The sequence below is a fragment of the Branchiostoma floridae genome, chromosome 18, assembly GCF_000003815.2.
Source record: "Branchiostoma floridae strain S238N-H82 chromosome 18, Bfl_VNyyK, whole genome shotgun sequence".
Lineage (NCBI taxonomy): Eukaryota > Metazoa > Chordata > Leptocardii > Amphioxiformes > Branchiostomatidae > Branchiostoma > Branchiostoma floridae.
The window spans coordinates 525,016-537,529 of NC_049996.1; the positions used below are offsets into that span (position 1 = coordinate 525,016).

Sequence of the window (12,514 nt, forward strand, 5' to 3'; positions counted from 1 at the left end):
ATGGGGACTTACAGTATGCTGATGGAGGGAAATGCGTCACACTGGAGGAGGGGGATTTTTCAAACATAGGTCAGAGTGGATTTTGCCCAACCCTAACCATTATCCCTAACCCCAGCCCTAGCTCTAGCCCTAGCCCTAACCCTAACCCTAACCCTAACCCTAACCCTAACCCTAACCCTAACCCTAACCCTAACCCTAACCCTCACCACAACCATAACCATTACCATAACTATAACCTCAGCTCTAGCCATGACACTAACTCCAAGAAAGCTACCACACGAAGCAAAAAAAAAATGTCGGATCAAACATTTGACGCGACACTGGACGATTGAAAGAATCAGGACTAAGTTTGATCATAGTAACATCACCTCTGTTGTGATCTGTACAACCCCAAAGTTGTATACTGTCGCACCAGCAGTTGTGTTGTCTCCCCTGTACCACATGGCGCTGGATAGCATCATGGTGTTCAGTAGAGTAAAGCAACAGGACAAACGCTGGGCCCGGGTAAAACTGGAACCTGCGGATTTAAATCAGACTTCGCATAAAATGTTGGCTTTTAGTCAAGACTTCTTTTGAGGCTCTCCACTTCTAAGTCCTATAACTCTAACACGACGTGCCGTAGGGCCACCAAATTTTTAGGACATTATATCGACATAATATCTGACAAGTAGTGACGTTTGACGTTACGATGACGTAAGATGACGTAATTATGAAATAAATTATTATAGCAAATAAATGTGAAAAATACATTGTTAGAACCGAAAATAGTGATTTTTGGCAAAACTGCCTGTCAACAAACGGTTGCCATGGCAACACAAAAAATGGAAAATTTGTCAAACTTTGTAAAATTGTTGCCAATAATATTTTTGGAAAACTCATTAAATTTGGTGGCTCTAGCCGTTCTGGTGTTATAAGACATCAAAGTTGGCGCAGGCCTCAAAAGCTCCCCCCCCGGTCTGAATAGGGTTAAAGGTACATATCTGATATTTGGAGAAAAACGTCTCTGTTGTACAGTGGATCATAATGACCCCCGGTGGGGGTCTTCACACTGTTTTCTCTGCTTAACCCCCTGTTGTAATGACATGTATGGCCCAACGGCTACAGAAACCGAGATTGGTACCGCCTCTTTACACTGAAAGGTGTAAGTGTGGAAAGGTTTTTAACTCTGCTAACTGAAATATAAGTGATGTAAAAACACCGAGCACGTTACGACGGCCTCATTACTAAGATAGCTGCACTATGAGGTAAACAAGCTGCCGGGGGCCCAAGTATACGTCGCTTCTTTCTTACATCACAAGCTATCTGTCACCAAAAAATGAAGACCATTGCATGTCCAGGTCAAAAGAGACAAAAAATGAAAATTCTTCTGCAGTACCAAGGTCACATACTAGGGGTCCAAAATTGACCTTGGTCTTTCCAACATCTACCTACATGCCACATATCATTGTAATCCATCAAGAGGTTCTTGAGTGATGACTACAAAATTCGGAAACACAAACATGCAGAGCAGACAGATCAACACACACACACACACACACACACACACACACACACACACACACACACACGCGCACGCACGCACGCACGCACGCACGCACGTAGACACACCCAAAACCAAAAAGTTCCCCAGACCTGGAGATGTTAGCAGTGCAGAGACCCACAGTTGGGCGTCGTAGAACACATCTCTGGTGGCCTCACTGAAGACGTTTGGGAAGGATCTCAGTTCCACCTCTGTGCTTGCGTTAACCGCCATCTGAACCTCACAGTCCCCTTTGGTTTCCGATAACCAGCTATTACAGATGAAGTAATACCTGCAAAAAAACCCAACCAATTTGAAAATAGATATCAGCGGTATTTAGGTAATGCGCTCTTTTTACATTTTACTATTTGTTTTGTTACATACAAAAAAGATGATCAAGACTTAGGTTGCTTGAATTCTGAAGGTGGAAATAAGAAGGAAAAAAACATATAATTGTTTTTTGCTGGTGTGCTCTTTTTTTCTTCCTAGCAGAAAAGGGTTTACGGAAAAGGCTGGGCTGTGCACCACGCCAGGCTACCTTAACTGTCTACCTGGACTAGGCCTGATTTTTTTTCACCCGCACACACTACTTTGGGGTGAGCCTAATAGTGTAGTGTTGTATGCAAGTGGCTTTGTACAAGGCTAGAGGGGAAACATTCTGCATTTGTGCAAAGATTTTGCCTATCTAGTTATCTACTTGTAATACACATCAATACTCTTAAGTGGTTTAAGACATAGAAGCCTTACATGGCATCTGTGTCGACATCCCTGACGAGAACTGTTCGCAGGAACCAGGATGACGTGTCGCCTTCCCCAGAGTTATCGTGCCAGATGTGTAATGACGTCAACTCTCCCAGTGACTCTCGCACAGGCATGATGAAATGCAACGTACTTCCACGCACCAAAGCCTGGAGTAATAGCAATAGTATATTATCACGGCCTTTTACTTTCTTATATGGCATATGGCTGAAAGGTTTTATTCAACGTTTTGCTGTGACAAAGCACCTTTCCAAGTATTTCTCACATTGTTCACCCTTTAAAGCAACCGAATGAACAGAAAAAAAACTTGAACCGCATGTTTCTGTCTCCAAAACGGGAAAAAACTTTTCCCTCCACATAACAAAAATACATAGAATACCACCAATTGTTCACTTTGGCAGAGATTTTTGTTCAGTGATTCGTCTCCCAATAAAGGAGCAATGAAAGTAATTTTAGCTACGCTAGATGCTGTGCCCACTTTGTACTGCCCATGTTGCATACTGAATAAAGTCAAAGTCACTACGACACGATCTCTTCATTGTAATGCTGGAGAGATGACATTGACATTGACCTCTCTTCCTGGGTTCAGCATCTTGATCGGGGTCGTGCCCTTTGACCCGTACAGTTGGAGTCCGACCCGTGACGTAGTGCCTGCCCCGAACATTGACCCGGTGGTGACCGTGAGTTGATAGACGTGAGGTGCAGGCATCCGGTCAGGAGGGATCAGGCTCAGTTTGGGGAGCTTCTCCTTTAGTGGAAACAGCCCGGAATAGCGATCAGATTATTATTCGACTAATATGCAGATCACTTTGTACTAATGCTTGTAGCATGTTACAGCCTAAATTTCCATAAACTTTGTTTTGACAAATTCTTCAGATGTTTTGACTCAATCCTGAGTTGTTTCAGAAAAATCTGAAGATGCTTCGAAAAAAAACTCAAGATGTTTTTGTTCTGATGCCTGGAAAAAGTTTTGAGATCATTTCAAAGAAACTTTATGAAAGATTCTTAGATTGTTATGAAAAAAAGTCTCAAGACTGTTTCTTAAGATCTAAAGATTGTCTCGAAAGATTTCAAGAGTGTCTAAAATATCTAAGCAATTGGGACCTAAGCCTTAGTTGGTGGGGCTAGAACCCAATTGTACAGCACTTACCCATTTACGTTTGTAGTCCTTTCGCAGGAGAACCATGAGAAAGATGTACAAGACGAACTCAGTCACCACGATGGAGAACACCATGGCGTTGTCGCTCAGGTTACGGAAGTTCTGGAACGCGTTGATGAAGTTGATGGAGTTTGGTACTGGAAGAGTCATGGTTCCCACCGCGATCCTGGACTCCGCCATGTCACACGTACAGCTGATTGTGCCATCGTTCAAGCGTACTGTAGACTGTTTTAGGTTTGAGAAACCAAGAAAACACATTCAACAGAGGAATTCACAGCTCCCTTCGTGGCGCCTTTTTAACTATCAGGTCACTCATGATGTGGCAAGTTTTGAAGAAGTATTGATGATATGAATGAGCAAATTATCATGATCCATTTCTTTGACTTACTTGACAATCTTCTAGACTCCACTGCTTTTGACGATCCTTCCAAGACGAACACGCAGCCGCATTCATCTGCAAGTTGTAGTCTTTGTCATCCACAGGACCTGAGCACGTAAAACAAACACTGTCAGTGCTAGCACTAAAAACATGGTTTAGCATGTAAAACAAACATGGTCTAGCAGCAACAAACATGTTACAAACACTGCCAGGGCTAGCACTAAAAGCAAACATGGTTTAGCACTAACAAACAAACATGGTTTAGCACTAACAAACAAACATGGTCTAGCAGCAACAAACATAGTCTAGCACTAACAAACAAACATGGTTTAGCACTAACAAACAAACATGGTCTAGCAGCAACAAACATAGTCTAGCACTAACAAACAAACATGGTTTAGCACTAACAAACAAACATGGTCTAGCAGCAACAAACATAGTCTAGCACTAACAAACAAACATGGTTTAGCACTAACAAACAAACATGGTCTAGCAGCAACAAACATAGTCTAGCACTAACAAACAAACATGGTTTAGCACTAACAAACAAACATGGTCTAGCAGCAACAAACATAGTCTAGCACTAACAAACAAACATGGTTTAGCACTAACAAACAAACATGGTCCAGCAGCAACAAACATAGTCTAGCACTAACAAACAAACATGGTTTAGCACTAACAAACAAACATAGTCCAGCAGCAACAAACATATGTTCTAGCACTAACCAACAAACTGGCAGTAACAAACATGTTATAGCACTGACAAACAAACATGGTTTAGTACTAGTGTCTTTTCGTGAACTAAAAACAGCTTCAACTACGCGTAAAAGTACACGACTGATGAAAAGACAAAGGGATTATTACACAACATAAAACGCACCTAATTCAAGAACACCGACATACAGAACTCCACCGCGCGCTGTTGTGTTGGGAACGAAGGAGACTGAAAATTCTGTCTCTGCGAACCACGCCTCCAATCCGGCTCCCTGTACCACTCTTTTCTCGTCATACTTTTGAACTGTAGGACGAGACCCGTCCATGGTGTACACGTGAAAGACTGCTCGAACATCCCACCAGCTCATGGTGACGATAGGAATGACGTCATCATCCGGGACATGAAAGGCATGGTAGGTCATCGTTGTGCCATTGCCTTTTATGGTAGGTGGTGTGTTTGTTGTCACGTGTGGCTGTGCTGTGGTTGGCTGTCCCGTCGTTTTGGAGTGAACCAATGGGAAGTCCGGGTTTACCCGTTGGTTATTCTGATGCCCTCTCACGTTCATGGTCAAGACCACCACGGCAGACGAGATGTTTTGTCCCCCTGTCAAGTCGCTCCAGGAGTATGGGTTCTTCTCAAAAACTGCCATCTGAAAAATTATGCATTATTTGACATACAAAATCTGGCAACAGAAACATGAGTGATTCCTCTTCATTTTCTGTACATGGCCGATTCTTTACGGAATAGGAATTATAGTAATTGTATGATGAATACTTGTCATATATAACAATATGGCAATATTCAACAAACTGTGAGATTATATGTGGACAACTAAGAAGGTAACAGGAGTAAAACTAAATTAACGACGATCAATATATAGGTCCTACGGGTTTTAGTATAAAATATAAATTGTCATAGAATTTATACACATTCGCTTGAATTATTCTACTTGAATGGGAGTGGCTTACCTTAACGCCCAAAATATTTTGTGTCCGCTCTGCGCTGGTCATCGCAGGGATATGTACCACAATGTTACCAGATTCAATCTGGACGTTCTCGCTTGAAATAGGTTTGGCAACAACGAGCGAGATGTCTTCAGTTTCAAATCTGGCCTGATATTCTAGATTCTCAGGCTGCAACATCAGTAGTGTGTCGGCAACCTGGTCCAGAGACTCCACCATAGACAATGCCACCAGTTGTTCCTGGATGGCACAGAAATAATCGTGCTATTTGTACGTTTCGTACAAATGTGTTGGAACAAGGTGTGTCATATCTTTGTAACACAAAGATAAAGCATCTACACTCACCCCTCATATCAATAAAATAGGAAAATGCTGACTTCCATGTTGGTGTCCATATTTTGAATTTAGATGGATTGTAGCTCAAAATTCTTATTACTTATTCTTTTACTATATTCCTCTTACTATCCCGCATTAGACATTTTATTTGAGAGGTTCAGAAGATCTTTAAATATCTGGATTTTTATATTTCAGCCATACATAGTATGGTGAAATATATTGTATTCGTAATGTTTCTTTCTTTCTCCTGTCAAATCTTCAAAGTGATTCATCTCCGCCGTTCCTGGACCGAATGACCTGAAATTTGGCACAGGGGTAGAATGGGCCAATACCTTGATGCTTTTTTTCTCATTTTTTTTATATCTGCCTCTAAAATGATTTTATTGAGGTTTAAAGGTCATGTTTTGACCAAAGCGGTATATTTTGGCCCCCTGTACCCTGGTCTTACAATGGAACGGCCTGAAATTCGGTGTAAATAGGCATTAGATAGTTGGTAAAATGATCCAAGTAAAATTTTTGGCATAGACTACTTTAAAATGCTTAATTTCAGCACTTTTCTGAGGGTAAATTGGTTTTCTTCCGGCCTCCTGCCGTGAACTCTAGTGACCCCACACACCTGCGCAGCCTGCTCTTTCGCGAGAATTAATTGAATTTAATAGGGCCAGCCAATCAGCGCCGAGTAAGAGGAATGCTAATTAATATTCATAAGCTGGCTTCCAATGCCGTTTATACAGATAGAAACACATGCATATTACAGCCTTACAGTGGCCATACATGTGTGTGTCACCCTTTACCCGGTTTAAAATTGTAGTTTGCGAGGATTTGGAGTTCAGACAGGGTCGTTTGAGCGGTAGCGGACGGGACGCATGCATTGAACATTAGAATACAAGTCTTTGTCGTTGAATTAACCAACATTCCGCATAGCAATATCAATCATTCTCGGCATAGTTGACTTTGGTATGGTTAGTTGAGACAATCAAGTAAATGTTACTTGGCGGAAAACGCGGGAAAATTTGCCAGTTTTTTTTTTTTTTTCATATCTGCCTCTAAAAGGATTTTATTCATCTTTAAAGGTTATCTTTTGACCAAAACGGTATATTTTGGCCCACTGTACCTGGTATTACAATGGAATGACCTGAAATTTGGCGTAGATAGGCATTAGATAGTTGGTAAAATGATCCAAGTAAAATTTTTGGCATAAACTACTTTAAAATGCTTAATTTCAGCACTTTTCTGAGGAGAAATTGGTTTTCTTCCGGCCTCCTCCCGTGAACTCCAGTGACCCCACACACCTGCGGCAGCCTGGGCTTTCACGAGTTGATTGAATTTAGTGGGGCCAGCCAATCAGCGCCGAGTAAGACGAATGCTAATTAATATTCATAAGCTGGCTTCCAATGCCGTATATACAGACAGAAACACATGCATATTACAGCCTTACAGTGGCCATACATGTGTGTGTCACTCTTTGCCCGGTTTAAAATTGTAGTTTGCGAGGATTTGGAGTTCAGACAGGGTCATTTGAGAGGTAGCGGACGGTACGCATGCATTGAACGTTAGAATACAAGTCTTTGTCGTTGAATTAATCAACATTCCGCATGGCGATATCAATCATTTTCGGCAGAGTTAACTTTAACAGGGTTAGTTGAGACAATCAAGTAAATGTTACTTGGCGGAAAACGCGGGAAAATTGACCAGTTTGCGTTTGGTTTTGATACATAGGTTTGACAGTGGCGAATCAATATTCCGTCATAATTATTTGAACTGTAAATCTAAACAATTGGCATACATGTGCAATTTTTATATGAATAAAGATCAATGGGTACTAAAAGTATGTGTAACTTATTGCTCTTTGTACATAGATCAGCATTTTTTCTATAGTGGCCATTTGTCTATAGTGGCAACATTTCTCTCACTGTACTGGAAAAAAAAGTGATGTATTTTTTCCGAGCAAAGGTACTTCTAGTGTTGTTGTTGTTTTTTATTACAGAAACCTTGTTTACACAACAAGATTACGCCCGTTGGCTGTTGCATACAAAGTAAAACAATTAAACAGTGGTATGCAGGAGGATATACTTAACAAAGAAGGAAATGAAATATATAGATAAAGCCACATCAAGTTAAGTTGTTGGTCCTGGAATTTTTCAGAAAAGAAATGAAGAAGAAATGAAGCGATAGACCGGTAAATTCTATTTTGGCATTTTTCTTGATGTACGTCAGCCATTAGTTTATGGCACAGTAAGATATAAAAAAAAATAGAAAGCCCGATAAAACGACTAAAAAAACGTTAAAAACAGCCGGAGCCTAACCTCAGCTTGGAGAGTACACAGTACTTGCACCTGCTTGATAATTATTAAAACGCATGCCATACTTGAATAAAAGAAAAGTTCACTGCAATAGTAAATGTACCCACATCACTAGGAGCTGATAACGGTACTTAGACGTAGTTATTGTACTGGAAATTGTTGAATGGCTTCATGTAATTTCATGATGAAAATCTTCTGAATGGAAGATGCGGTGTTTTTTTTCACTTTCGGAAAAATAGGAGCTGCCGCGATTCTAAAAAACAATTAGTTATGCATAGGGGCTCCTGTGGAAGATTATATTCTTCCATATGGGCCTGGGGCATATTGAGCAAGCTCTGTTTTGACCTGGAATCAATTCACAATATTAGTTCTCTTTTGGGGATAACTTACAGTCAAAATGTTACATTATTGCGCAGGGGTGACTTGGAACAATCCAATGTTGCGTGGGAATGGGTATGGCTGAAATATGCTGTATTTGCACCCAGTCAAGCAAATGTCGGCCTTTCTAGTTTGTAAATATATGATTCAATGCAAATAATGATACCAAATATGAAGACGGACACATTGATGACGTCACTGTATAACGTTCTATGTTATCCAAAAAAAACATGATTAAAAAATGTACATACTGTGTATACTAGTAAATGTGTCCGGAATTTTTCTAAGATATGACTCAATGCAAATAGGGACACCAACATGGTGACTGACTCAGTGATGAAATCACGTTATCAAGTTCTAAATCATGAAATTATGAACATCCATACCGTATCTTCTCTTTCCTTCTGTTCGTCTCTTAGCATCTTTAGCTGCTGCTTGGGTGAATTGTCAGTAGCCAAGATGTCGATGAGGTCATTTTCAAACAAGTTGTCTACGTGACTTGGAATAGGCACCATAGCCTCTTCAGGCACCATAGCCAGAACAGTAGAAGCTGTCTGCACCATAACTGTAAGGCAGTAAAGATATATCAGGCTTCAAAAGGGTTAATCTGCTAGAGACATTTAGGAGTTATGTCCGAAAAGACTACATTGTTATAAATAGAAAATCGGTCACATTTTGACATTTTGTAAGTTTTCAGCAAACATGAACAAAGAATAGACCATTTTATGATCCATTAAGGTATGGCTATGATCTTTCTTGCTCTGTACTAATCATCCATCCTCTTTTGGCAGATTTCTACAACTTTTTCACTTACCCGAGAGGATGCCCAAGGCATGCTCATACTATACTAACTTCAAGCATTGAAAATGAAAAAGCTTAAACTATCTTCCAGTAGGTCAGACTTGGTACATTGGGAAAGGTCTCTTGATACGTAAATGTAATCCACAAACATCATTGAAAGATTTTATTTTGTTGCTGATATATTTTCATTGAAAGGTTCGCCATAACAGTTCAGATAGACCTACTGAATCAACTAATGATATACCCAAAAAAAGTAGTACTTTAGATAGCAAAGGTTATGCTTCCCACCATTAGTAATCTCCTTCATGGTGGTTACGGATGCTCCCTGTGATCCTCTGGTGGCCTCTGCAAGCTTCCTCACGAGCTGTGCAGTAGATTTCTGTGAACATAGGAGGTATCTTGATTGGTAGAGAAACCACTTAAAACTGTACAGCGTAAACATTCTAATTTGATACATTACTAGCTACTACTACGTACAACTGATTTTGTTGCTGCAATCACTAAGTTTTGCCGTGCAAAAACATAGAAAATATTGACAGATAACAAAGATTATGTACACATGTATGGGCGTATAGGCATGTCAAACTGAGACATAATTCCTTGGTTGGTGGATGACAACCACCCATATTTAAGTGAAAGTTTAAAGCATAACAGTTGTAACAGCTTCTATATAAGCCAAGCGTTGCATAAGAACAATGGCTTATTTCATCAATATAGTACATTCTAGTCGTAGATTCCATGCTATATAATCTGGATGAATGCCACATGTACAACGAAGTGCTGCATATCTACACCACACAGCTACATAATGTTAATACATCACTTGACAAATCTTTGGAGACCGGATAGAATAGAAATCCCTCATACCAAGACTGGTGACGATAGCGAAGACTTGGTGTCAGCCTGAATGATGTCATTGATGTTGGTCGCCATCTCAAGAATGTCGTCTGGTCGTGCAGCTTCCAAAACAGTTCCTTCTATGTCTTGTTCTAACTGATGAAGCTTTGTGAAAAATACAACAAGAGTTGCGTTTATCGATTCTGGTATCTTTTGGTAGAAACATCAGTATTACTGCAATTTAAATAAAGTTTATCTAAAATGCTGAATATCTATTAGAAAAAAAAGCTAATCTAAAATGATGAATATCTAAGCAGATACCTTTCCTTCAGGACTTTCAGTCGCCCTTTCCAATAATTCAGTGTATGCATCTATTCCCAAAGTATTTCCGGTCGTCTTGTACTGAGGCGTAGTGTACATCTTGCTTTCTGAAATTCATATTAAAACGTAATTGAATTATCATACTTCATCATCTTTTCTCAATCATGAGTCACTTTGCAACCCAATTTTTCTCTGTAATCATTTCAGATGAAAACTTCTCACAACAGAAAGAACAAACAAGAATACCTTCATGGAAATGAAAAAAGGATCCAACTTTAATACTTCCAATTCATAAATGAGTTTTTGACCAATACTTTGACCTTCGTTAGGATAACTGAATAATGCGTCGTAATCTTATGTGGAAACACACATGAACATTAGTAAGAAAAGCAGTTTACCTGGCTGTGACGTCTGCAAGCCAACTGGAGACTCCGTCGACGTTTCTGGAGAGGTGTCTACACGACAGTAAGAAAAGTGACAAGACAGTATCTCATAGAAACTTAGGTATGGAACCTGAATCACCAACAACGAAGCAAAATTGATGCTATCAATAATGAATAACTAATATTCATAAATATCAAAATAGAATTTCTACAACTCTGATGGTGAACCCCGTTGCATTCTAAATCGGTGTTCTACCCTTGACACGTATCTACATAAGGTGACTACACTAGACAAACCGTATAAAGGGATCTGAGAGGCCATTAGTGTATCGTATTTCTGAGAGAGTAACATGGTTCAGTACCCTTACCGGAGGCTGTTGTGGTCTGAGGAACGTTTGTTGTAGAATGACCCCCTAGGTCAAACTGCTCCGGTGTATCCATTCTTGAAGTCGTTGCTGCAATTTAAAAAGTAAGAATTTTGACAGAAAAGAAAGTTTTGTAGCTGTACTTGTCTGTGTAACACAATATCTCACCATTTAATGGGGCCCATTCAAGCGAAGGTTATTGCCGACAGATTTAAAAAGAAGGCTTCTTTGTCACACAATACGCCCCCCCTCTCCAAGACTTCATGATTCTCTGTCATCATGTAGCATCACAGCCTCACCATGGTAATAAAAATAAAGTCTTACAATAATTGGTCAATGATAGCACCTTGTGGCCTTTGATGTACAGTAAAAGCCTCCATAAGGCCTTCCTCCGTGGGTACGCGGAGCGTAGAATTTGGCAAACAAAATCGGGAAATTGGCCATGCTAAAGTACTTGTCTCCCCTAGCCTGCGGCCAAGTCCTCTGGTAGCAAAACTCCCCTGGCAAATTATTCTTACTAATAGTTACTATAATAGGCAGTCTGGTACAATACATCTGAGACTAGTACAGTACATCGAAGCTGCACTTTATATCACTTTAAAGTTGTGAGTTGGTTACCTTCGACATTCTGTCCCGCGCTCAATGTTGTTAGAAGAAGAGTCGGCCAGGACGATGATGAGATATCTGAGAGGCCATCATCAACGACGTCTACATCCACCGGGTACAGGGCTCCTTCAAAAAGATGTCAAATGATATTTCTTTCAAAAGATGAGCAACTTTATATTAATGCTTAAGATAAAGAGCTATCAGTAAAAACATTATTTGAAGCAGAGTACAATTCAACCAATTGCTGAAGAGCACGTCACCGGAACGTACTGCGCCTGCGCGAAATGTATAGACATGCTAAACCCCCGGTTTACTAAAGGGCCGCATTTAAGAAAGTACGTGCGTATATAAGGGTAAAACTCCGTGTACGTTTTACATGAAACCATGTCTCTAACATATACTGTGCAACAAGCGGGATTTTAATGCAACGTTGACCAAACCAAGCCCCAAACTACCAGGGTTTGCGCAGGCGCAGTACGTTCCGGTGACGTGCTTTGCTGAAGTCACGTATCCACAAGATCACGTGTTAATAAGATCACGCGTCTGTAACTCTCGCGAGTTTATGTTCTGAAGTGATTGGTCATCAGTATTGATCCTAAAGAAGGCGACAGTGGTCGATGTGTACATGTACCTAGTACCTTTGTGTTGGTTGAAAGTGTAGCATTGTACTGGTGTGTGTACATACGAATTA

General features: G+C 40.3%; 2 protein-coding genes across 2 annotated transcripts in view; both read right to left on the reverse strand.

The window, feature by feature from the left end:
* Positions 1 to 1,763, reverse strand: part of LOC118406206 — a 7,002-nt gene extending 5,239 nt beyond the window's left edge. The window contains exons 1-2 of the mRNA XM_035806110.1: positions 1,633 to 1,763; positions 369 to 517 (exon numbers count right to left, since the gene is read on the reverse strand). Of these exons, the coding sequence (XP_035662003.1) occupies positions 369 to 517; positions 1,633 to 1,753 (270 nt within the window). The 5' untranslated portion in view covers positions 1,754 to 1,763. The remainder of the gene's footprint in view (positions 1 to 368; positions 518 to 1,632) is intronic.
* Positions 1 to 12,514, reverse strand: part of LOC118405943 — a 64,435-nt gene that overhangs the window by 8,830 nt on the left and 43,091 nt on the right. The window lies entirely within an intron of this gene.